Raw genomic sequence first — 26,381 nt, 5'->3', positions numbered from 1 at the left:
GCTACTTTAATTAATTGATGTGCACATCAGTACCACATGTACACTGACAAAAATTAACCCATTGTCGGCCTCTATTGGTTGACAGAAGTCACGTGATCAATGACGCTATAATCTGAGTCGTAACTTCCTTGTTTTTGTCGGAACCATTCCAGTAATATACGGTCAAAATAAACAGGAGACGAAATGCATATTACCAGGTAAGAATATTTGCTTTAAATCTCCTCCCTAAATACATGTTTATTTTTGACTTGTGTTAGAAGGGGACTGCATTTGCGTGATGACAGTTCAGTGAGTGCGCAGTTAGGTGTCAGTTTGTCTTGATATTATCCTGAATATTAATATTGAGGTACTGCATGTACAGTGCGATGAGATGTTTGAGTATTAATATCTGCAGTCTATGAACTACATCATGAATTGGCTTAAAGACATGAAATGTGTCAGGCTTGTTCTTACAGGCCGAAGTCAGGTTGGACAGGACACACATATGGAAGGTTTCAGCTGTTTCTAAACCTAGCGTGCTGTCTAACGTTAGTCATTTCTGACCATCATAGGCACTTTTGATTAGAAGGTTCGGAAAACGTCCATGACGTTCATAAAATCGATTTGAATGTCGAACTTTCAGAACGCGCTCAAAGTCGAATGTTCGAAACGCACACGTCTCCAATAATTTGTTATATCGAAACGCGCCTATAATTAGATTCGAACGTTCTGAATTTGTTCATGATGCTCAAAAACATGATATGAACGTTCAGAACACGCCTATGATTCGAATTTTCGGAACACTCCTATTCTATAGAAAATGCATTCGAGCGTTCAGCAGTAACGTTACCCATTTATATATTTCAAAATACTTCCGTTCAAAATTAGATTATAATGTTCAGAACGTACCTTTTGCCAACAATAGGCTGCATTTGTTCTAGAATTCGATTCAGGATTTCAGAACGCATCAGTAGTATGCAAAAAGTCGAACGTTCGGAACGCATGTCTCTTCAAAAATGTAATTATTCGAACGTTAGATTCGAATGGTCCAAAATTAGCCTTTGCCATGAATTAGGCATGGCATTGAATTCGATTCAAACGTTCAGGAGTGCGTTTCCCAAAAGTGTCCTTAGCTTTTAGTTCCATTGAACTCTATTGGTAACGACAGAATTTGTGACCATAATTGCTTTTGGGAAACGCACCCCTGAACGCGCAAATGGTGCAAAAAATCGATCTTTCGGAGCGCGTATCTCTTCACAAATATAATTTGATATTTCGGAACGTGCCGATGATGCCCCAACAATTAGATTCGGACATTCACTAATTAGCTGCTCAAAAATAATATATGAATGTTCAGGACACGCCTATGATTTTCTAGGAACTACATTTAGAACTCGTTTACGTTTATAACGTCATTTATAATGCTTCAAAATTTGACTCTGAGGCTACGTTCACACTGCAAGCCTTAGTGCCCATTCCGATTTTTTTTCTAAGATCAGATTTTTTTTTTTGTATAACGTTAGCTGTTCACGTTGTTGTTTTAAATGTGGCCAACGTCAGATTTACAGTGTGAACAGATCATGGTTCTGAACTGACGCCCATGCGCAAAAGAACGATACGAACGGGGTTTCCAGATTTTCACAACAAAATCCGCCAATTGTTTCTCAAAACTAGTCCAGAACTAGCTCAATCATGTTCAGGGGTGAATATCGCGTTAGTGGGGTCACGTTAACCCACTTTTATGACAGGAGCCCTCATGTTTTGCTTGTGGAGTTGTCACTGTAATACATATGACTTCTGACACATCACTGTACTTCCACTTGCTACTATCATAATAACTTTTGGTATGTTTTTTGTAGACATAACGCAGCATCATTGCCATAGAAATCAACGCACAGTCGGTAAAACGCAAGAGGGCTTATGGACACACAAATCAGATATGAACAGTTGCGATATGCTGTGTGGACAGCCAGTTATTCAAATCCGATTCTATCCGGATATGCACAAAATCGGATTTGGGCTGATAGTCTGAACGAAGCTGAAGTGGCACAAATCGGAATTGAAAAGATCAGATTCCATGCGGTTTGTGCTGTTCGCACTGTCATGACAAAAACAGATCTGAGTCACGTGTGAGCAAAAAAAAATCAGATTTGGGCCTCATTTTCCTGCAGTGTGAACGTAGCCTAATGTTCAGAACGTACCTTCACCATAAATTCATTTTGAACATACATTTTGTAACATGGCAGCGATGCGCCTGCATTTGTTTCAAACTTTCAGAACGCGCCAGGCACGTTAAAATCATTTTAATATTCATGATGTCGCATGGTTATATATTACTAACAAAACTGTAAGTCTATTAAAATATTTTGTCCAGCCCTAGTATGATAACACAAATCTGTCTCCTGCCTAAACAAAAACGTCCACTTTTATTAGTACATGTTTTACAGAGTGAATCCGTTGATGAATTCTGATGATTCAGTAGGTTTTGGAGTTAGACAGATGGATTAGTAAATCTGTGGTTTTATTTAACCACACCAGGTGGTTTATGATCTGCATTCTCTGTCCACACTAGCTGTCATTTACACACACACACACTGCCCAAGATGGAAAGAGGAATGGGGTGTGACCTCTTCCCTTCCCCTCTACTGATTTCTCACCTATTTGCTTTCCAGTGTCTCATGCCAGACTTTGCGTTCTGTTCCAGATCCGTCACGTACAGGCGGAGACGGCAAGGCGGTACAGCCTAGGAGCTCTCCCTGATTCCGGACCCTTCCATCTGTCTCCCTCTTTATGTGTGAATCATGATGCTGTGCTGGGGAAGCAGTGCCTCGGGTCAGCTGGCCATCGGGGCGTCAGAAGCCTTTGTCTTTGAGCCGAGGAGCTGTTGCATGTTCGACGGGAGGGGTCTTAAAGAAATTGCGTGTGGGAGCCAACACTCGCTCTTCCTGTTGCATGATGGGAGCGTTTACACCTGTGGCTCCAATAGCTGCGGTCAGCTGGGCCATGACAAGGGAGGATGGAGGCCAGGTAACTGACATAAACTGATGCTCAAACTGATCTCTCCAAAAAGCCGGTTTCTGAAAGGTCTACATTGTGGAAATACATTCTGGTGTGGTTTAGTTCTTTATGTATTTATTTTTTTTATAAGTAGCTCTATTGGTTATTATTTACTATGTTAAGCATGAAATTCTTAACAGATGTCAAGCAATAATCTAGCAGTGTCTGCAGTAAACCTGTACATGGGATATGAATGATGTCTATCAAGCATCAATTCTGGAGAGTGTAATCTAATGGCTGTTTGTGTGTCTCTCATAGAGCTGGTAGGTGCTCTGGATGCTCAGAAGATCGCCGGTGTGTCGTGTGGCCAGGCTCACTCTCTGGCGGTGAACGAGCAGGGGCAGGTGTTTGCATGGGGGGCTGGAGAAGGAGGGCAGCTCGGTCTGGGTACGGCTGAAGAGGCGGTCCGTGTGCCCAGGTGAAACGTTCCATTCTTTATGCAAAAATTATGGGAATAAATAAGAATATTTTACAAAGCAGAGTTTAAGGAATAGTTCACCAAAACACTTTATATATGGTGATCTACAGACTCATAATTCAGTGTTTCTGTTTTGTTTTCTGTCAGCTGTACATGAGAACATTCAACACTCAAGTTTCAAGCATGTGATGCATTGCTTCCTGTTATTACATTTATACGTTCCTCATTTGTGGTTTAAATGCTTTTTCAGATGCTGCTTCCTATGCATTGTAAAGTCTGATCTAGATAGGGGAATCTAATGAGGATTTAATTGCCTCGTGCTCGTGAGGGGGTCCCTGCATGTGGCCTTTCACACTGCAGGGGGCTCCTGAACGCAAGTGATTTGGACTTAATGATAGTTATAATGTGCTATTACTGAAAGCTCTTCTGTTCTGTTGTGGCTCTAGTACTGCTGAATAACCCACAACAGATAAAACAACATTTCCTGACACGCAGCCCTTCATTTGAATGCGAACATCACTTGTCATCTTGTTATTTGAATGATTTTACAAGCGCAATGAGGCCAGAGCAAGTTAATGATTAAGGGTTATTTATTTGGATTCGTGGTGGTGATGAGATCAAGGCCACTGGCGTTGGATTGTGAGATTCTTGGTCAGCCAGTAAATCAAGAATTTCATTAAATATTTTGGATACTTTGATAATGCTTTCAGTTACCAATAATAATGCAGTACTCTCAGGTTCATTTAACACAAAGCAGTCACCATATTTAACTTTTTACAAAATTACATTACAACAATGCATCCACCTGCTTGGACCTTTGACCCTTTTACATGCTTTCCTATTTATTATTATATAACACATTTTATAATTATTTTATTTATTTATAAAAAAAATAGGAATGAGTATGGTTTTAAGAACTTCAGATTGTTTCCCCTTCATTAATTAATCCATTAATGCATCCATTAATTCAGTAATGCATCAAAAAAAAAAAAAAAAAAAATCCATTCCACAAAATTGCAGGTTCCCCCCCACGCCCCACAGTCAGTTCAGAAACTAGTTACGCAACAAGGAATATGTAAGGTACTTCTGGGATTTTAATATTTATTTATATAAAACCTTCTGCAGTGGATTTTGCACAGATGTGTAACTCCCTCAAAATACATAATTTTGATTTATTATATAAAAATATATAATTATTTTAAAATATAATCTAAAAAAAATGGTTGAGAAGGAAAAGTCTGTTTAGAAGTTACATGTTTCCCCTTTGAATTTCAGTGAATTGAGTTTTTAAATTGAGAATTTTATAATTAATGAATCAAAATGTTAAATCCATTCCTCTAAATTTCACAGATTGACTTCCAAAATTGATGCAGATACTGCAAAAAAAATCACATTCCATGTGAACTCTGTATATGAATATGTATAAACGTATGTATTTTGAATGTATTGTTATTTAGCAATTGGTTAACCAGGTACTGGACATGTGTTAGATGTAGTCCAGAACTTGCTTTTTTTTTTATACAAGTTTATGTATCTCTTTAGGTTGATTAAAAAGTTGTACGATCATCGAATCTCACAAGTAATGTGTGGCAACCAACACTGCATAGCACTTTCAAAAGGTAAGTGTAGACTTTCACTGATTTATCAATAGTTTTGTTTTCTGCTGTGCCAGTAAACAAGGTTTTCCCACTGTCCTCCTCGTCTCAGATGGTCAGCTGTTTGTATGGGGTGAGAACTCGAGCGGTCAGCTGGGTTTAGGGAAGGGAGAGCCGAGCACTCGGTCTCCTCAACCGCTCAAATCTCTGTGTGGGATCCCACTGGCTCAGATCAGCGCTGGAGGAGACCACAGCTTCGCCCTGTCCCTGTCTGGAGCCGTGTTCGGCTGGGGGAAGAACAGCGCTGGGCAGCTGGGCCTCAATGACGAGCAAGGTAAAACGCACACGCTGACCCAGAGGTTAAAAATCTGGTAATCAAAAGGTTGCTGGCTTGAATTCTGCTATGGACTTAAAACCATACTTGTATTGGATTTGGATTAAAAGAGTGGCATAATTTTTTGTCTATGATCTCCTAGACCGGGCTGTTCCCTGTCACATCAAGTTCCTGCGGTCACAGAAGGTGGTGTACATCAGCTGTGGAGAGGAGCACACCGCTGCCTTGACCAAGGTATTGATCATTACAGCCAAAGTATAGCAGTGTGCTGAAAAACATATACTCATTCGACCTGGTTTTTAATGTGTGACAGTGTTGCCCTTTAGCAATATTTTACATATGTATCCAAATGTAAAGGTTTGAATTTGAGTCTAATTGCTGTAGTTATTTGAGCATCCATTAGTTTAATCGTTATTCTTATTTTAGTTAGGCTGAAAATGTTTTGATAAGAATTATAGAACTGGTTAATATGGAAAGTTGTTCAATTGTATTTGTCATTTTCAATCCTAAGCATTGCTGTTTGGGCTGTGTTTGCTTCAGGAAGGGGGTCTGTTCACATTTGGAAACGGTTCAAGAGGACAGCTGGGCCACGATTCCACCAGAAACGAGCCTCTTCCGCGCAGAGTTATGGAGCTCATGGGCACTGAGGTGTCTCAGATCGCTTGTGGGCGGTAAGTATATGCACTAGACAAGATGCACATTTCTGTGTCCATCTGTTTTAGACTGGTGAATGTGCTGATTTCCTTGAGTGTTCGCTTTAATTTGTGTCATTTCCAAAACATACTATCACTGTATGGATAATGCACATATTTTTGAGTAACCGTTGTGTATTAATACAGCTTTAAAACAATTGATTATTAATGCAATATTAATTAGATTTAGCAAAGAAGCATTACATTGATCAAAAGTGACAGTAACATCATTTATAATGTTACAAAATGTTTCTATTTTAAATAAATGCTGTTCTTTTCAATGAAATTTCTATTTGTCAGAGAATCCTGAAAAATGTAATGGTTTACACAGCACGTGTTTTTAACACTGATAATAAGATGTTTCTTGAGCAGAAAATCAGCAGAGTAGAATGTTTTCTGAAGGATCGTGTGACACTGAAGACTGGAGTAATAATGCTGAAATTGTATTTTAAAATATATTCAAATAGAAAAAAAATTTCAATCACACTATTTTGCAATATTATTGTTTTTACTGTATTTTTGGTTAAATAATTGCAGCCTTGGTGTGCATAAGATCTTTGAAAAACATGAAAATATCTTTTAATCTTCCTAAACTTTTTAACAGAAGTGTAAATTATATGTATATAAAAATAAAAACAGTTAAAAAATAAATGAATGTGATCATGATCTCTGGAAATCAGCATCCACTGAAAAACCATATGTTAAAGGAATAGTTCACCCAAAAATGAAAATTCTGTCATTAATTACTCGCCTTCATGTAAAAATGTATCACCTGTATGTATTTTAGAATTTTTGTCTAGTGTAGATTTGAAACATCTTTTGTAACATTTGTATACCTTGTATAATTTATTCTGAGATTGCCATGAAAATAGCCTTGATGCTGGCACTCCCTTAAAATGTGAATAAATAATAAACCTTTGTTTATCTTCAGAACACAAATGAAGATATATTTGGTGAAATCTATTTTAACGATGTCCTTACTACCTTTCTGGGCCTTGAACATGGCAGTTGCATTGCTGTCTATGCAGGGTCAGAAAGCTCCCGGATTTCATCAAAAATATCTTAATTTGTGTTCCGAAGATGAACGAAGGCCTTACGGGTTTGGAACAACATAGGGTGAATAATTAAATTTTCATTTTCGGTTGAACTGTCCCTTTAACCATTAGTATACAGTAGAATTTATTGAAATGAATCAAACTATTTTATGCAGCCATGTGTGACAAAAATGGCAGGAACAGAAATATGATGTTAACACAAAACATGTTTTAAACTGACTAATAGTCATTCAACACACTCTTTTATCCTCCACTCTTAAGTACAGGGCCATTTATTGCCGAATAGTAATTATACTTCCCCATAAACAAGTGTTCAAAACGCACTAGTTAATCTGGTTAATGCAGTCATAAGATAAGTATGAGAAGAAATATTTGACAGCATATCTCTGTGTGTACGTCACAGGCACCACACCCTGGCATTCGTGCCCTCCACTGGTCTCGTTTACGCTTTCGGCTGCAACACTCAGGGCCAGCTGGGTACAGGCCTCAGAGGAAATGCTAAGAGCCCACTTCCTGTCAGGAACCTCCAACCCCTGTGCTTTGGAAATACACACACAAGTATGTTTACCAGGCCATTGTTGTATATTCTGAATGGATTAAATAAATGCCAAATGTTAACTTACTCATTTGCACCATTATTTAATGCCCAAAAATGTCTCATCTCATTTTGCGCTTAAGGCTGTGATAGTTGCTAATTTGTGTTGCTCTTGGTAGATCGTGTTGGTCATTATGAAAATGATCCGGCTGCACCTGTGCTCTTTTATTTGTGCGTTGTCAGTCGATCAACCACAGAACTTTTATAGAATTGCTATCTCTGATGTGTCCTGTTTAGCAAATCTGGCCTCAATTTTTTTCATGTCTTATGTGTGTGTTTTAACATTAATATTAGAGCTTTAATGTGAATTCCTTTTGAGGAAATAAATATAATTAAAAGAATAAAACAGTTCAGACTTCAGCTGTTCCAAAAAAAAAAAAAAAAATTCAAAATACTTTCTGTATTTTGAATAGAGGTCAATTTGAGCACACTCGTGTATTTTAGTGCAAGGCTATACTGAATGAAAAACCTCCATATAATTTCACCATAGTTGAGTGTTTTGTTTTGTGGTACCATGCTTTAATGCTTTTCCGTCTGAAGCAGATATAGAGGGTCTGCTATTTTGAGGGAGTGAATAATTAGTGCTCTAACTGGAGTGATAGGGATCGTTATAGAGACCGTGTGTCCATGCAGGGATGGTCAGATATAAATAGACAGCATTGAAGAGTGTCTGTTGTTTGGTTTGTGATTCATCTGATGGCTAGATCTTTCAGAGGCCTTGATGTATGTGTGTATGTTTTGTTTTGATGACTGCATAGAAGGTTGAATGGACAATTTGGTATGTTTGGATGTGTAAAAATAATTTAATATTTTGTTTTAGTTCTCATTCAGATGTTTTTATAAAGTCATCTGTCCTGCATGCAGATACTATTGAAATGAATGTCCACTTTTAACATAAAGTAAGTATGCATTTTGCAGAAAAGTACCTGGTATCCATTCTAGTATTGTTGCTTCTTTTACGGAACGGTTTGAACTCATGCTTTGTTATTATATAACTACTGTATAAAAGGAACCACTAATGTTCTTTGTCTACAGAAGGCGAGCGTTACACCATCTGTAAAATTCACAGTGGAGGTGATCACAATTTCCTGTTGTTGTCTACTAAGGAGGTAACCATGCTTATTTTCACTGGAGTGCTCACCCCAGCTGATGCTGTACTGAATTGATTGTTTGAATACGTTTCCTTTACAAGAATATTCAATAAATTAGTGCATTCTTCAGTATAGTCAGTACTTGTTCATACTACTAGCTTCTGTGTGATTTTAATATTTACATTTAGGCAGTTTTACATTTGCGCTTGTGAAAATTAAAATTAAAAAAGTGTCTGCTAGGAGGTCAGGACCTGCTGTTATCCGCATGGTGGCGCCGTTGCATCAATATAATGGGCTTACAGGACATGACAAAAAACAGTGCTGTTGCTCTCACTGATGTGATGTTTTATTTCTTCTTTAGTAGACCAATTAATGCTAAAACCATCTTGTTGTGTTTATACTTGGAGTATATTGCGAGTATTATGTTTCTAAGGGTTTGTTTGTGTGTTTGAGAACAGGGTTCATCTTGTCCCGAGGATTTCCGCATTATGAATACCACCAAAAGCATCGCTGTGATTAATTCTGAGAGTCTGGACAGCTGGAGGATGAAGCTCCATGACAACAATGATGCAAACATCACCAAGTGAGTTTGTGACGTTATCCGCTTTCATTACAGTTATGACAGAAGCCTCGCTGAAATCTTCTACTTGGCAATATTTCAAATATTCATAGAATGACATACACTAACATTCAGTCTGTTTTTGATAAAAGTGGCCACCAAGGCTGCATTTATTCGATCAAGTATATAGTAAAAGCAGTAATATTGGGAAATATTATGACAAATTAAAGAGACAGTTTTCTATTTGAATATATTTTAAATTGTAAAATATTCCTGTAATAAAACCTGAATTTTCAGCATCATTACTCCAGTCTTCAGTGTCACATGATCCTTCAGAAATCATTCTAATATGATGATTTGCTGCTCAAGAAACATTATTATTGTTAGTGTTAAAAACAGTTGTTGCTTCATAGCAGTAATGGTTATTTGATGAATAGAAACAAAAAAGCATTTATATGAAATAATAATCTTTTGTAACATCTAAATGTCACTTTTGATCAATTTTATACATCCTTGCGAAAAAAAAATTGATGTTATTAAATTGTAAAAAAAAATTTAATGATTACTTTTTAAATAAATGAGGTCAGTTGTGATATATCTGTTATAGCACATACTGTGTAAAATATGTTATTATTTTGATGCTGAATTCAAATCTCTTGACTCCTCCCCATCTAGTGACATCATACTCCTGTTTTCCTCAACTGCATGTTGGAATGCCAGCTTTTTGGATCAAAGGTGAGCAGTTAAGGCGTTTCTGCCTTGCCAGTAAACATATACGCACATAGGGTGACGCCATGGAGAGCAGGGCACATGGGTGACGTCTGCTTAACATCAGTAGGAAAATTCTTTGTAGACACCAGCAGAGCTCTCGGTTACAGCTCTTTCTGTAAAAAAGCAGTCCCGCTTACAGAGCAAATGGGACTTGATGGATATCTTTATCTGATGAGAGAATCGTTCTGCCTCATTCTGCCTGATGCAGTCCTCGATGTTCATAATCTGCACTGCAGTTGAAAACATTTCAAGGGATTATCTGGTTACATAAGGAACAACTGGTGTTGCTGGTGTTCAGGCAGGGTATTATGGGTTGTGAGGTCAAATCTTCATTTTAAATTGTGCATGTGATTAAAACTCTGCTGAGCACATGTCCCAACGCTGGGTTGACAGGTATTTGGAGCAACACATGGTGCCATAGACTCTACTTTATTTAATTCAGTTGAAGTGTAGAAGTTTCTGTAGGTCAGAGATTTGCACTACTGACTGTGCATCTTTGTTTATAGATTGAAATGGATCGAATTGGTTTTGTATTGAATCACTTCAACTAAGTCTTAATTGCACCACAATTATTCTTTTTGACCAAAAAACAAATGTAATTGGATTCAACTTAGTCTGATCTATCAAATCAAGTTGGATTGGAATGGATTTGAATCAAAACAGTAATCAATAGTTAAATTAAATGACATTTTAGATTATTTACGTTTTTAGATGACTCCAATGGGAAAAAAAGAACAGTCAATTGCAGCTGAATTGATTTGAAATGAGTCAGATTGCTCAAATCCAACTAAACTGAATTATAATGAATCTTTCTAATTAAATGCATTAGAAATAAGTTGAAATGAATCAGATCAATCGAATCAAATTCATATGGACCAGATTCTATTAAACTGATTCAAATTTGTAATTGGATTTAGTTGAAGTCTAATGGAATCTAAGTGATTTGATTCGGAATGGATTGAATGTAAAGGTTAAACACATTTTGCCATCTCATTGAAACTGGACTCGTATTAATAACACGTCTTGGTGTTTGACAGGTCGTTTATTATAGATCAGTCATCTTACCCTGTCATGCTCAAAATGCACTGGCTCTGCTTCATGTGCTCATGCGTGTGGGGTTCACTGCTCTGTAGTGCAGGGATCAGCATCAGGCTTAAACACCTGCGGCTCTGTGTTTACACCCAGCGTGTGATCCTGCTTTCATCTCTTCAGAGCGACAGACACAGATAAAGAGCAATGGAGAGGAAAGACTTAAATCTCCTCACCTCAGATCCATCTATTTGTTCATCTGTTCCTTGACTAGTTCCCAGGCCATGACCCTGCACTTGCTTGGAGATACTAAATCTCACTGTTATGTGTTTCCAAACAGTTTTAACTAATATAGTTTCTAATTCAGCAAACGCAGACCATTTTTTTTAAATCTTCAATTAGTAAATTAGATTAGTACAATATCAGATTTCATACTGTGTAGCTATACGGCTTATTTCAAACCATTTGGATACTAATTTCCACCTGCTGTTTTCACAGTGATGATGGACATTTCAAAACCAACCCCAAAGTCCCGGGCATCGATTTTAATGCTATTAGGCTGCTTTTTGAGACGCTGATGAAACCAGCCTTCGCAAGACTTTTGGATCAGGTGTGTGCGTTTGAAATGTTGGCTTCATCTCATCATTTATTTAGGTCTTTAAAGCACTGCATACTTGGAAGGCATTAACTCTGCTGCAGACTTTATCAGGTTTCTAAAACATTCAAAGCCCTTGTTTGTGTGGGTGAAGGTGGTATACTTTTCAATCTAATTAAAGGAATCATTGCTCCTTTTTAAACACTACTGCTCAAAAGTTTGCTGTCTGGTAGATGTTTTTGGAATTAGCCTCTTATGCTCACCAAGGCTGCATTTATTTGAGCAAAAATGATGTAAAAACAGTCAATTGTAATGATATTTCACAATTTTAAAGTAACTTTTCTCTATTTGAAAATATAAAAAAATTTAATTTATTCCTGTGATGCAAAGCTGAATTTTCAGCATCGTTACTCCAATGTCACATGATCCTTCAGAAATATGCTGATTTCATGCATGAAAAACACTTCTGATTATTAAGCTGCTTAATATTTTTGTGGATTTTTTTTTCAAGATTCTTTGACACCAAATAAAACCCAGCATTTATTTGAAATATAATTTTTTGTAACACCTCTTTACTGTCACTTTTGATAAATTTAACGCATCCTTGCAGAATAAAATCTAAAAAAAAAAGTGAATTTATTGGTTAAATTGGATTTGATCAGAAGGACCGGGAGTAAAACTTATTTTTTATTGGTTAATAGTGATTATTTTCTCCCAGGCATACATGCATTATTTCGGCAGAAATTTAACAACAAAAAAAGTGTGTATGTGCTTTAGCCTAGATTTAGACTGCTGATTTTGTCTGCCCAGAGGAGAATGACACTCTTTTGACAAACTTTTTCCCCGTCTAAATACTGTAAAGCTGATATAAAGCCACCCAGCTTTATATCAAGCTGATGTAAAGCTGCTTTGACACAATTTGCATTGTTAAAAGTGCTATACAAATAATATTGACTTGACTTCATACTCTTACTCCATACTGTCCTCAGGAAAAAAAAAAGTCTTGCTACTGATCTTAGTCTGTGTAAATGTATTTTTAATAATAAACAGGCCGTAAATGTGTTCTTCTAGGCCTCAAAGAGCTTTGAGAGTCTCCTGATCCCCCAGCTGCCCTGCTCTCCTCCTGACGTGGAAGCCATGCGGATCTACCTGATCCTGTCTGAATGTCCTGCTCTCCAGGACTCTAAAAACTACATCTCTCTCACCATCCCTCTAGCCATAGCCATCCTCAGACTGGACGCCAACCCCAGCAAAGTCCTCGGTATGCACATATTCCACTGCCTAGCAACACCATTAGTTGCTTAGTTACAAAATTAATCAGAGTTCAAGATCAAAAGGGCTTTTGAAATGAATCTTATTCTGGTTTCTCAGATAACTGGTGGTCTCTAATGGATTGCGAGGTTTTCACCAGACTAGTGGAGATGTACAAAAGCATTGTTGTGTTTCTGTTGACTGGTGGGAAGGCACTCCTGATGCCTGTGTTTCTGGAGAGCTACACCAGTGCCGCCCTGCGACTGCTGGAGAAGCTACACAAGGTACAGCCAAAATCCACTCAACAGTTTTAATAAGTAAATGATGAACAAAGTAACAAGCTATTTGATTGAATATTCCCCAGCTTCAGAGCTGAATTGCTGTTTTTCATCTGTTTTTGCAGACAAGCTTGTGTAATTTAGTTTGCGTTGTTAAATGATAAACCAAGTGTTGATCCAAATATTTTGGTGCAGGTCAATCTGAAAGCCCATCGTGTGGAATACAACCACTTCTACATCCCTGACATCGCCACCCTGGTGGACATCCAGGAAGACTACCTCAAATGGTTTCTGCGCAAAGCTGATATTGTGCGTATATTGCTGCACACACATAGATTTCCATGTCACTTTTCCGTTTGCAGATGAACTGCAAAAGTTGTGCTAATGTGAACATGAGCTAGACCCCATTGTGCATACAAAATTTCATAAATCAAGTTTCCATCCAGTTTTTGTGCCGTTTTGTTATCGACAAACAGAATATGCGTAAAAAAAAACTTTGTGAAATTTGCTGTCTACAGCCTGTTTCCATCCAACTGGCCTTTTACCGATAAAATGGTGTTCGTGATGACGTCATCCCTAAAAAAAACGAATAAGGCGCATAAGTTTTGGTGTATTGCCCTGGAGCTGTTTCCATACATAATTTCACCTATTGCGTAAATTATAAGATATAGGCTAATAGCCTGTTCTTCGTCCATTTGAAACCAAACAACCTATTATTAAATTGTATAGGCATACATAAAATTTATTTTATTAACAAGTGTCATGAGTTTTATTTTATTTTTTGTACTTTGTTATCGACTATTAGGCTATTTGATAATCAAGCAATAATCATAAACGGGTGCAGTTGTATTGTTTTTCTGATTAGCGTTTTTAGGAAATAGGAATGTAATAGGAACGATATATGAATGTTATAGGAATAGGAACGTTTCGGTTATTTTATTTCTCCTAACTGTCGGTCGTTAAGCCATATTAACCGTTAACCGACAAGATTGTTAAATTACAATTAAATTTAAATTGATAAGTGGCTGTCGACCCATTAAAAATGCCTAATTTTGTTTTCCAGGGATTAATATTATACACGCAAAAAGCAGCATAAGCAACATGAACGTGAGGATTCACATGCACCTGCAGCGCTTCTGCAAACGGAGAAAAACATAATATTATTATATATATATTTATATGTTCATTGTCATAATAAAATGCAGTAAGCCAAACATATTGAAAAACATGCTATTTTATTTCCCTTCACTCCACAACAAATCCTTTAAATATAACGGTAGAAAGAACTCGGAACAAAACAAGAATACAAATATAAGCTAACAAGCCAAAACGAATTAATTTAAAATTTTATACTTCGCGTTCCAATATCAATGTAAAACAAAATGTGCTTGGCATATCATCACGGGGGTATGGTGGACAAGCTGAAAGACACAGACTACAGGCTATTTAAACTGAGCAGTGCAAATTAAGATAAATATGTTTGAGAGGTAACTCGTCTTTTTCTTACTATGTATGAAGTAATTTTAGATACAATTTAATAATATGAATATGATTTAATGTGCTTTTGAACTACAGGGAAACGGTGCTTTAACGTGAGCAACACCATGAACACGGACGCTGCCTATAGGCTAATTCTGTCATGTGACACCACGTTTATTTGCATTAAAGCCCCTTTTCTCGACAAAAAGTGTCTCCAAACAAATTTTTGACACATGAACAAAGATTGTCGACACATGAGAAATTTAATCAATAGCACTAAATATTTTTTCACAAAAAAAATATGGTTCTAGTTACACAAAAAAGCTTCAAATTTTGATTATAGCAAGCTGAAAATGAACCTAATTCCTTGTTTTGTCTTGTTGCAGAAAATGCGATACCCTCCAGTGCAGGTATGTTGGTTAAATAGCTCTATGTAAATGTATCTTTAGACAGTTGTGATGGTCTCAGCTTGATAATCCGAATCTTATTTCCCAGGGTTCTATCACGTTATGTGCCTATCCGTTCATATTGAACGCGCAAGCCAAGACAACCGTGCTGCAAACAGATGCTGAGCTGCAAATGCAGGTAAAAAGTTTTTGAAAATTTATTACATTTTAAAGGTGCCATAGAATGAAAAACTGTCTTTACCTTGGCATAGTTAAACAATAACATGGAAATGACATACAGTGATCCGCAAACACCAATGGTTTTTAGGATTCATTTTTGTTAGGATTCTCTGATTAATAGAAAGTTTTTAAAAAAAAAAAATTTTTTTTGAGTCTGTACTATTAATTTTGATAAATTGAATGCATCCTTACTGAATACAAATATTCTTTATAATTCTTAATATTTCTTTCAGAAAATATCTTAAGAAGTTTAGGAGTACATATTGCATTCGTCCATGGTACAGCCTTGCAAAATCATGATTTGCTGGTGGTTTCAGAGCGGATACAGAGAAATTGCTCTTCCTGCTATGAAATTGCTATGATTTATGATTCTTGACTCTTATTATTCAGCCTCTTTGACTAGTTTTGCCTGCTTGATTACTGTTCAGATGGCAGTAAGTGGCGCTAACTTGCACAACGTCTTCATGCTGTTGACTATGGAACCTTTGCTGGCAAGAAACCCTTTCCTGGTCCTCCACGTAAGAAGGAACCACTTAGTCAGCGATGCTCTCCGGGAGCTTACAGTCTACAATGATGTAGACTTGAAGAAGCCACTTAAGGTTTGTCTTTATCATCCCAATGCCAGACTGTTGTCTGGTCCATATTGTAGCATATTTTGGCCAAGACCGCCCACTTAGACATAAGTTGACTAACAGAGATTTATTGATCATTGCAGGTCATCTTTGATGGAGAGGAAGCTGTGGATGCTGGAGGAGTCACTAAGGAGTTCTTCCTGCTCCTGCTGAAAGAGCTGATGGATCCGATCTATGGCATGTTCACCCAATATTCAGAGTCCAATCTGCTGTGGTTCTCTGATAAAGTGAGTTCAGCTTAGTAGTATGTTGAATTTTGTGATAATAACTAAGATACTGAAAAAGATTTATAGCAAATGTGATCAAATGTCTCAGATATAATTTGAATGCAAAACAATATTTAATTGCATATGCACTGTACTCCAGTCTTAATGTTAGATGCAGTGTTTGATAGGAAGAGCCTGAAGGATGAATTGCATGTGTCCTTCATAGCTGTTGTTCACCGGTAACAATACATCGCTGCCATGCTGGTTCCCTCTACAAAAACCCAATAGGATTTTTCCATCAGATTATTGCAGAAAATAAGCTCTGTGACCAACAAAAGTTTATGATTCTTACAAGTTTTTTCATCAAGATAATCTTCACAAATTAACACAGCTCTTATGAATTTTGAAGCCTAAGTGCAAAAGCTAAATGTACAAACCACACCATGGTTGGATGATTTCAACATCACCACCATTAAACATCCATCAACTCTTTCAGTCTTTAATTACAATCATTTTCCCTGAAAGTTTGAGTTGGAATAGTTTGTAGGAATGCCATTATAAACACAAATAAATCAGTGAAAGTCAAGTAAATGAGTTTACCTGTTCAGTGTAATGATGGTTAATGTTCCCTAACTCTCTTTATAAACTAGGGTCTTATGAAATCTGTCTTTTTTTTTTTTTTTTTTTTTTTCCCAAATTCAGTTTTCTTTTTTTCAAAATGTATTTTTTTTCCGCTTAAATTAAATTTTATTAATCAGAAAGCATGTCTAATTAATTGAAATCATGGAGCTTACAATATTAAACAGCAATGTCTTACAAGTTTAACAAAAATGACGTTTTTAAGGCCTTATGAAATGTTTTATTTTTTACCAAATTCTGTTTACTATAAATTTTCTGGATTACATTTTAATGGCTTAATTAAATATGACTAATCAAAAGCATTTCTAATTAATTGATTTTATTAAAAATAATATTATTTATTTCTCATTTTTTCCAGAAATGCTATGTTGTGTATTTCCATTTTTCTGCTAAATGTATTTTTAAATTTCATTAGTAGTAGTACTATTATATTAAGTGCTATTTCTGTCACGGTTTCTTCAAGTTAAACCAAACTTTTATTTTGACGGGTTGCTGTGAAGACCTTTTAGGTTTCTGTTTGTATATGATATGATAGTTTTACTCAAAAGAAACGATAAAATGCTCATGAAGTGACTCTAAGAGCAATTCTAGAGATCATGTTCATGTGTTCATATACCATATATTGAGAAGGCAGAGGCAGAAAACACCTGAAACCAGAGGCGGCAGATGCTAAAACTGCGCGTCTGCGCCATTCATTCACACAGATGTCTTAGAATACAAAAATGTGACAATATCTTGAGCTTGTTCACAACAGGCCTCATTTCAACCAAAAACCCATTCAAAAAACCATTGACTTCTTGGCGATGGAACCAGTGCTAAAATGTTAAGTTGTTTCAGTTTTTGCCCAGCAAAAACATATCATCCCTGCAGCACTCTATAGTGACAGGTGAATGAGAACATCAACAGATAATCTTATCGGCCTGTTGATATTGAAACATCTGGGCCAGCTCAGCTGTTTTCATGCAAACATGGATTTCTATATGGCATGACTTCCAGAACACCACAGCTGTGTCCAAAACAAGACTACACGTGATTTAATTTGCTTTCTCTGCCAGAGAGATCTATTTGTAGACAAACATTCTTGAATAATTAAAGGGTTGTAATGGAGAGATGGCTGTTAGATAAAGGAATCTTGGTGACATCGGTATGTAAAAGTGCCTGTTTGTTTACATTGCAGTGTTTTGTGGAGCACAATTGGTTCCACCTGATTGGGATCATCTGTGGTTTAGCTATCTATAACTCCACTGTGGTGGACTTGCACTTTCCTCTGGTGCTCTACAAGAAGCTTCTGAACGTTTTGCCCACGCTGGATGACCTGAAAGAGCTTTCGCCTACAGAGGGAAGGTATGCAGCATGATGCTTTTCTTGACTTTGCATTGTTCATCCAAAGGTGTTGTTCAAAAACATAAAAGTAGGCCATACAGACCAGAATTTAAACCAGAATTCACCAAAAAACAAACCTTTTTTCTCTCCATATGAGATGGTAGATCATTTAAAATAGGATCCAGAGGTGTTGGATCAAGATTGTTCATGTTCTAAACTTATACCACTTAGCACTTGTAGGCAACATGTTGTTGTTTTTGCACCAAAAGCCATCACTCGCTAATCAAATCAGCTCGGCCTCCCCCAGAGGCGTTGCAGACCACTGCATCACAGCCCTCGTTAGACCAAATCAATGGACTTCCTTAGACCCCCGAGGCATTTACTGAGAAATCAAAGTCCTAAACAGACTGCACAGACCAATGAATAGCAACTGTTTTGTCTAATTTTTTGCCCTACGCTCGGTGTCCTTTGCCACTGCGTTATATAAACAGGTTGTTTTTTATATAACGTTAATTAAAATTTACCCAAAAAGCTTTTTGAACTGCTCGAGTTTGTGAGTCACTATCAGACCACTAATTGTTTGCAGAAGCAGACAAGCCAGCCCAGAGTTGATGGCCGGTTCAAGTCTGTAATCGTGTTTGCGGCTTCAAGGCTGTTCCCCACATAGTTTTGAGTCATGACATCTTATGAAAGCAGCCATCAGCAGACCTTGACCTGGCAATTATAACTTTCTTAAGACCAGCATCAGCAAATATTGCACCGCCGCCCGTGGTGGATGATTTGACTGTGTGCTAATGCGTTTAAAAGGATCAAGGATTAATTGGTTTCCACTCAGTTAGATGTGTTTAACACATTGTTGAATTCATTCGTGGACGGTTTTAATCTGATCAACAGCTCAGGAACAAATACAGTGATTTACAGCAACATCAAATTGAAAAGGATACTCAGCTTCTACTTTATTTGACTTTAAGATGAACAACTTATGTTAAGTAAACAAATACAGACCAGGGTTGTTAAACTTTAGAATTTTGAACTGTTATATGTCTATTTAGGTATGTATGTATTTTTTTTTTTATTGTAGTCCCTTTTTAATTTTTTTCTGTTAATTAGTTTGCTTTTTTATTGTAACATTTTGAAATTAAATTTAATTAGGTTTTTTTTTTTTTTTTTTTTTTTTAGAATTAGGGACAGCCATTCAAATAAGTTATATCAGTTTTTTCATGCTTTGATAATATTAGCTCTGAAATTGCTCATTATTACTCATTATCACTCATTAGTCATTTACGCACCAATGCAACAATACATATGTAGCAAACAGCAATATGTACACAACATATATTTATTAACAATATATTCTATTTTAGAAATCAAATATATTGCTATTCAAACCGGTGTTGTTATTGTTAAGTAGATTAAGTCTTTGTTGCACTGTAATTTTTCATGCAGGTGGGTTGTAAAATTTATAACCTTTTCACTTATTTTATTTTTTTACTTTTTATGCTTTTTTTTTCTTTTTTTTCACGATGTTTTTATATAGTAAACTTTTTTTTTTTTTTTTTTTTTTTTTTTTTTTTTTTTTTTTTTTTAAACCATGGCAGAAACTAACCTCAGTATGCAAGAGGGCATCGAAGTTACCTTTTACATGTTTCTTTTTTTAAATGTAAACTGAATGTATTCGTGCAGCTAGCTATAAACATGTCCTGGTCCTTGTTTTGAGAGCTCAGTTTAATCTTTCTTCTGACTGGCCGCTTATATTAAAATCTCTGCAAACATGATTTAAATGTGGTTTATAGAGTGATAGGCAGAAAACTGTCATTTGTTAAAAGTAGGAGATGATGTGTGGCCCCTGTCCTGCTCGGGTAAGCCAGGGGTTTGCTTTTATATCCTGCAGCTGGTGAGCTCTTAGCTGCGATTACAGGAGAAAAAAGTCAATTAAATGCCTGTCGATGTTTGTTCACCTGTCTGCAGGAGTCTTCAGCAGCTGCTGGAGTATGAGGGTGATGTGGAGGAGACCTTCTGTCTCAACTTTGCAGTAAGTTGCTGGACACTAAACTAAATATGACCCCTCAAATTAGGCCAAGTCCAGGCAAGAGCATTTTTCTGATTAGAGGAATATCACTGAAAACTATAATTCATATTATGAAGAAAGTCCCTGCTTTAGTAAATAAATTCAACTGAAGCTGTCCTTGATATTACACACATGCTGCCAAGACGGTTATTTGATGTGTGCGCTTTGAATCTGGAAGATGAAGTGCCATATGTGCCATCAGTGTTTCCTGTTGGATGATGGAACGACATTCCGCAGATGTTTTTTAGTTTATGATGTAGAATTAGGGAAGGGCGATGAAAATAAAACGACTATATCTCAGTATTTTCCAGGTTTTGGCAATATTAGCTCTGAACTGGCTAATGAAGTTGTTATTTTTATTATAATTTTATATTCAAATAAAAAATAATGTAAGGATATATAAATAACTTTTCACTAAATGAATATGGATATTTAATCATAATGTAACAATATAACAACACATGATGATAAATGGTAATATATACACAACATTTTTGGTATTTCATATTTCATAAGATAAACTAGAACTGATTTTTGGTCATTGAAGAAAAAAGTACTAAAAAATAATTATTTATTTAAAAAAAAAACAATTAGAAATATTAAATGTACAACTTGCATTTAAAAAAATTAGAAATAAATTAAACTATTTGACGTGTTGCACAGAGTTTGAAATTTTTGTATGCGTTTTTTCGTATTTGTCATCCTTTCCTATCAAAATGCATGCTACAGATGTGAAAACGCAGAAAATCAAACCTAAATTTGTTATGACGGACGAACGTTTCGGAGGCATTGTGTAAATGTGATTGACACAACATGAGGTCGTATTTATTTTCGAATGTGCAAAAATTTCGAAATGACCTTAAATATTCAATATATCGCCCAACCCTGTTTAAAATGTGAATCTGCAATTTTTATGTTTATCAGATATTTGTGCACAAATATGGAATAGCGATTTCTTTCCCTGTGGAATGTGTCGTGGACGTACTTACTGGGATGAAGGGAAAATTGTGTTGGTCAAGCCAAAATGCTGAATGACAAAATGTAACAACTGTGACCACAGATCACGAGAGAGTATTACGGGATCACGGAGGTTAAAGAGCTGGTACAGGGCGGGAAGACCATCGCTGTGGACAAGACAAACAGGTGTGTGTGTCTCTTTAAATAAAGGTCTGAAAGAGGTCCTGCTGTTCCTGCCTGTGCTCCATATTTCAGTGTGTGTGTGTGTGTGTGTGTGTGTGTGTGTGTGTGTGTGTTGTCAGTGGGGACAAAATTGAAAGGCTTCAGAAGCTGCAGGAACAGATGGGAAAGCACAAATCCAAACAATCCAAAACACAAATCCAGACAAAAAAAACATGTAAATGCACGATGTGATGTATAAAGAATTGTTGCTGCATTCAAGGTTATATTTCAGGGAAAACATTAAGTGGAGATTGTATGGAAAGGAAAATGGTATTTGTTGTAATATTTGTTTGAAATATGCATGTTTTATTTGCATGTTTGTCCTGCTGTCTGACAGTAAGATTAGGCCGAGGGCCAGTCATCTCAAGCTCAGATCAAGACTCGTTCCCCCACACACACACACACACACACACACACACACACACAGACAGAGAGATCACGTTCTTCAGAAGAACTGATGCTGATATATGACCTCCTGAAGAGATTATAGCCCAGCTCAGATTATCAGTCTTAATTCACTCGGTCTGGTGCACGAGTGCATGGGAATATGTGCACTGGATTACACTCATCTGATATGTTTTATTGATCCTAAAGGGGAGATTTTACAAACTGTTGACTAGCTAGCATAGTTCAACATTCCCTTTCAGTGGCATGTACAGTACAATCATTGATAATATTAACTAATAATAGGTAAACTCTTCTGGGTAACTAACACAATGTCCTAACCAGATATGTCCTGTTCTAGAGACAACAAAATCAATAGAAATGAAGCCTATTGAAAAATGAATCCTATTTTTAGGCCCACAAAATCCGTTTTTAAGTCAATTCAGCAATGCATTCAAATTTAGTTTTACTCTCTGTGATTTACATTAGATTCTTACTATTTGTACAGTATTTTTAACTGCTTTTTTATTAATCTAATGGGAATTATTATGTAACATTCATTATCTTTATCAAATCACTATAATATCATGATTGATAAAAAAAAAAAAACTATAATCAGCACAAAGGAATACTACCGATACTAACATATAATTATTTTGCATTAATGTGATGAGTAAGGTTTTGTTTAAAAATGTGCTTATTGAATAAAATGTGATTTAATTGTCATAAGAAGTCACAGATGCCAAAAACTCTAGATGCATACAGTATGTGTGTCGTCTTGTGTGTTTGTCTCTCAGGAAGGAGTTTGTTCAGGCGTATTTACAGTATGTGTTCAGTGATGCCGTACAGGAGCAGTATTCGGCGTTCTCCAGCGGTTTCCTGAAGGTCTGTGGTGGGGAGATTCTCTCTCTCTTCCAGCCCTCTGAGCTCATGGCCATGGTGGTGGGCAACAACAACTACAACTGGGAGGTGATGGAGAAGGTGGGACACATTTCATACAGCTGTGCTTCACTATCTTAAGACATAATCTTAATGCACTGTGGTGCATTTCTTCTTTTTTCTCCCAGAATGCCTCCTACAAGGGCGAGTTCTCTGCATCCCACCCAACAGTTAAGATGTTTTGGGAGGTGTTTCATGAGTTCCCCTTGGAGAAAAAGAAACAGTTTTTATGTAAGTGAGAGTCAACATTGTAACAGTTGGTACTATTGTATGTATTATATAAAACTGTCTGAATATAAAGCTTGTTTCAAGACCTGTTCAAACCAAAAGTGAAATGAAAATGCTACGCAAAACAAACCTATTCATTTATTTTGCGGAATGAAAATGAAATGTACACCAGAACTATATATTGTGCACCTCTGGTCTGCCATCCTCCATATACTGCAGAGGAGAGTATGAAGAAATCCAAACACTGCTTAAAGTTTATGAACAACCATAAAACAAGCAGTGTCGAAGAGTTTGCTATGGCTCTTCTAAACAAGATTTTTCTAAATTTGGTTTTGGCTGTCAAAATAGATTTTGATTCATTAGCATCAGCTGTTGATTTTGATTATAAAATAAAGGCTTGGGACATGTGACCCTAGAGCTTAATTTATTGGTTATAAGGTTTTGTCCTATGTTGTTTTAATATTTATATTCTGTTACAGTTTTATTAATATTTAGAATTGCATATTTATATTTTTTACAATTTGTCATTTGTATTAGTTTTTATGTAACTATTTAATTTATTTTAGTTTTGGTTCCGTTTAGTTTTTATAAATTTCCAGAAATTTTAGTGCTTCAGCTTAAATATATTTCATTTCGTTGCCAAGGAAACATTTCTCACTTTTATTTATTTATATATATTAATAGTTTTTGCTTCAGTTAACGATAATAACCTTGGTTTTGTCACCATATGAAGAAAAAAGTATTTGTAGGTCATTTTTATAGGGCTATCAAAAAATAAAATGGCTGTTCATGTAAAATGATAAATAAATAACTTGCTGTCACATTTACCATTGCTCACTGTAAAAGCTAGTCATTTTTAAGAGGAACTCACACAAATGGGGAATTTTACATAAGGGAGAAACATTCCCCCACGCAGATTTTGCACCAACACCAAGTTTTTCACAGAATGCTGCTTGCTTTGATATGCTGCAGGGTTGCCAGGTCTGCAAAACAAAACCAGCCCAATTGCTGTTTAAAACTTGCCCAATCACGTTTTTCCCAGGAGGTCGGGGGTCGCCTCCGTCAAAATCGAGTTTTGGAGGGTGGGGATCGCTTTAACCCGCAGACTAAAAAACAATCTGTGGCAACAGTGTAAAAGCCACTTCTGACTTGGCAACACTGATATGCTGTGACTTCTGTGTGAGTGGCGCTTTGTGCATAATTACACTATTGGCCTATGGACCTTTTTGTGCTAATGCCACTGTGCCTTTACAACACAGACCAAATAAGTGCTTTTGTCTTCCCGCAGTGTTTTTGACTGGCAGTGACCGCATCCCCATCCACGGCATGGCCAGTCTACGCATCATCATCCAATCCACTGCTGCGGAAGAGCACTACCTTCCTGTGGCCCACACCTGCTATAACATGCTGGACATGCCCTGCTACCAGACCAAAGAGACCCTGCGGCACCGGCTCACGCAAGCCGTGGAACAGTACGAGGGCTTCAGTCTGGTCTGAGCGGGATCTACAGAGGTGGCTTTCTGTATGCTGACACTGCACTTTAAACCTGTGGAGAAAATGGAAATGAACGCTGCTCTCGCATTTATTTTACCACAGACGAGCACATCCTGAGTCTCATATGAGTAAATCTATTATTTTCTTATTTTTACAGACAGACTCTGACTTGCTTGTTTGGTTGAATCTTGAGATGTGCAGTTTTTGTTTTTTTTTTTTTGTTTTTTTGCTTTTTGGTTATAAAAATTTATATTTTTTAAATGACACAAATAAATTATAAGATTAGGATAGAGTTGTTGGCAAAATAAATTAATTTGACGTTCTTTTATATATTTTGTAAATGTAATTGTTTTTGAATCAGATTTTAAAACATAGGTTGCTCTTGTCTAGACCACGTTATTTTGCTAGGGTGTCCAAACCTGTTCCTAAAGTGCCACTGTCCTGCAGTGTTTAGCTCCAACCCTAATTTAACACACCTGAACCAACTAATCAAGATCTTTGGATCAACTAGAAACTTCCAGGCAAGTGTGTTGGAACTGGTTGGAATGAAACTCAACTTTTCTCCATGAGCAAGCTTGGGCAGTCATTTTGCCAGTTTGAAGTTCTGGAAGGAAGTAAACAAATTTTGAACAAATTTACTTGTTAAAGCATATGAAACGCCCACTAAATGCTCATTATTGACCATAGATGAGTGGTTAATCTCATTCAGAAAGAGCCATCGCAACCCTACAAATTGGGGGCTCGTCCGGGATAAAGACGGTAAAGGTAAAACAGCCCAATCAGCATAGTACACCGAACAGACAGTTTCAGGCACAATGCATTTGGGATGTCTAATCCTGATCCTGGAGGGCCAATGTCCTTCAAAGTTTAGCTCCAACTTGTCCCAACACACCTGCCTGGAAGATTCACGTAATCCTGAAAACCTTAATTACATTTGGTTCAGGTGTGTTTAAATAGTGTTGGTGCTAAACTCTGCAAGACAGTGGCCCACCAGGAATAGGATTGGACACTCCTGCAATACATTAAAGGGTTTACCTTGACAATCTCTTCGTTTCCAAGCTTCACCACTTCAATCCATGCTCATATAGGACGTTATGCATTTTCGCACCTCCTGAATCCATTCCACTGGTTTTCATTTTGTGTACAGTAGCAAGGCATTAGCATAAAAATGTCTCAATGATTGGCATGCATGAGCATGCCATGTCCAGGTTGAATGCCGAAGCTGCTTTTTAAAAATATTTTAATTAACTATGGGGTAAAAAATCAGATAGCGACATCGGTTGAGATTTTCATTGAGGAACAAATCCAGCAATAACTACTGGTTGATGTACGTGTACTAGTTATTGGACTTTAATTATGCTTTAATCCAACAAATGTGAATATTCTAACAGCTGTGTTCTTCTTCCAGTCAATCCATTGCCGCTTTCAATTTAATCTCTCCTGTTGTTTCACAGGAAGGTCATATGCTGTAAAAGGGATTTGTTTTCTACTCGCATTTTCTTTGAGTGAAGCATTAATATTGGGTTGTTATTGAAAATGGATCAGAGTGACTTACCTTTGTGGTTTTCAGATATGGTGGATGATAGAGGACTGTCAGGACCACGGTGAGGTGTTTGCTGTGGCCTGAGGTGTTTTGCATCTAGCTGCATGAGATGTTATTTGTACTTGATGGAAGGTCATATAAAGTGTTTCTATCCAACTTATTCCTTTCTGTCGATGTATACAAACAAGGGCTTCTTAGTGGCTACTGATGCATTGTTATTTTAGTAAAGTATATTTACTTTTATAGCTTTCAAATGGAATATTGTTTTATCTATTTTTTTCCAGAACAATAAAATTATTTCACCTCAGAGTATTATCAAACGTCATGGCATTTTCTTGCACT

General features: G+C 36.7%; 1 protein-coding gene across 2 annotated transcripts; it reads left to right on the top strand.

Annotated features, from left to right (window-relative positions):
- Positions 1-83: 83 nt before the first annotated feature.
- On the top strand, positions 84-26,348 carry LOC306873695 (putative E3 ubiquitin-protein ligase HERC3). 2 transcript variants are annotated; one of them, XM_079423157.1, is made up of 25 exons: positions 84-197; positions 2,684-3,006; positions 3,295-3,454; positions 4,997-5,073; positions 5,162-5,383; positions 5,526-5,617; positions 5,924-6,054; positions 7,534-7,688; positions 8,761-8,834; positions 9,275-9,399; positions 10,051-10,110; positions 11,674-11,785; positions 12,842-13,031; positions 13,142-13,305; positions 13,495-13,608; positions 15,165-15,188; positions 15,274-15,363; positions 15,833-16,003; positions 16,120-16,263; positions 18,059-18,225; positions 20,173-20,236; positions 21,333-21,415; positions 22,633-22,816; positions 22,903-23,005; positions 24,291-26,348. In XM_079423157.1, exons 2-25 carry the CDS (start codon positions 2,781-2,783, stop codon positions 24,497-24,499), a joined length of 3,141 nt encoding a protein of 1,046 aa, XP_079279283.1. In that variant the 5' UTR covers positions 84-197; positions 2,684-2,780; the 3' UTR covers positions 24,500-26,348. The 2 variants fall into 2 exon arrangements, with proteins under 2 accessions (XP_079279283.1, XP_079279284.1); XM_079423158.1 differs by lacking the exon at positions 24,291-26,348 and adding an exon at positions 24,045-24,181 and having other exon boundaries at positions 91-197.
- The last annotated feature ends 33 nt before the right edge of the window (positions 26,349-26,381 follow it).

This window comes from Barbus barbus (assembly GCF_936440315.1).
Source record: "Barbus barbus genome assembly, chromosome: 8".
Classification (NCBI taxonomy): domain Eukaryota; kingdom Metazoa; phylum Chordata; class Actinopteri; order Cypriniformes; family Cyprinidae; genus Barbus; species Barbus barbus.
This window is presented reverse-complemented; position numbering and strand designations above follow the sequence as displayed.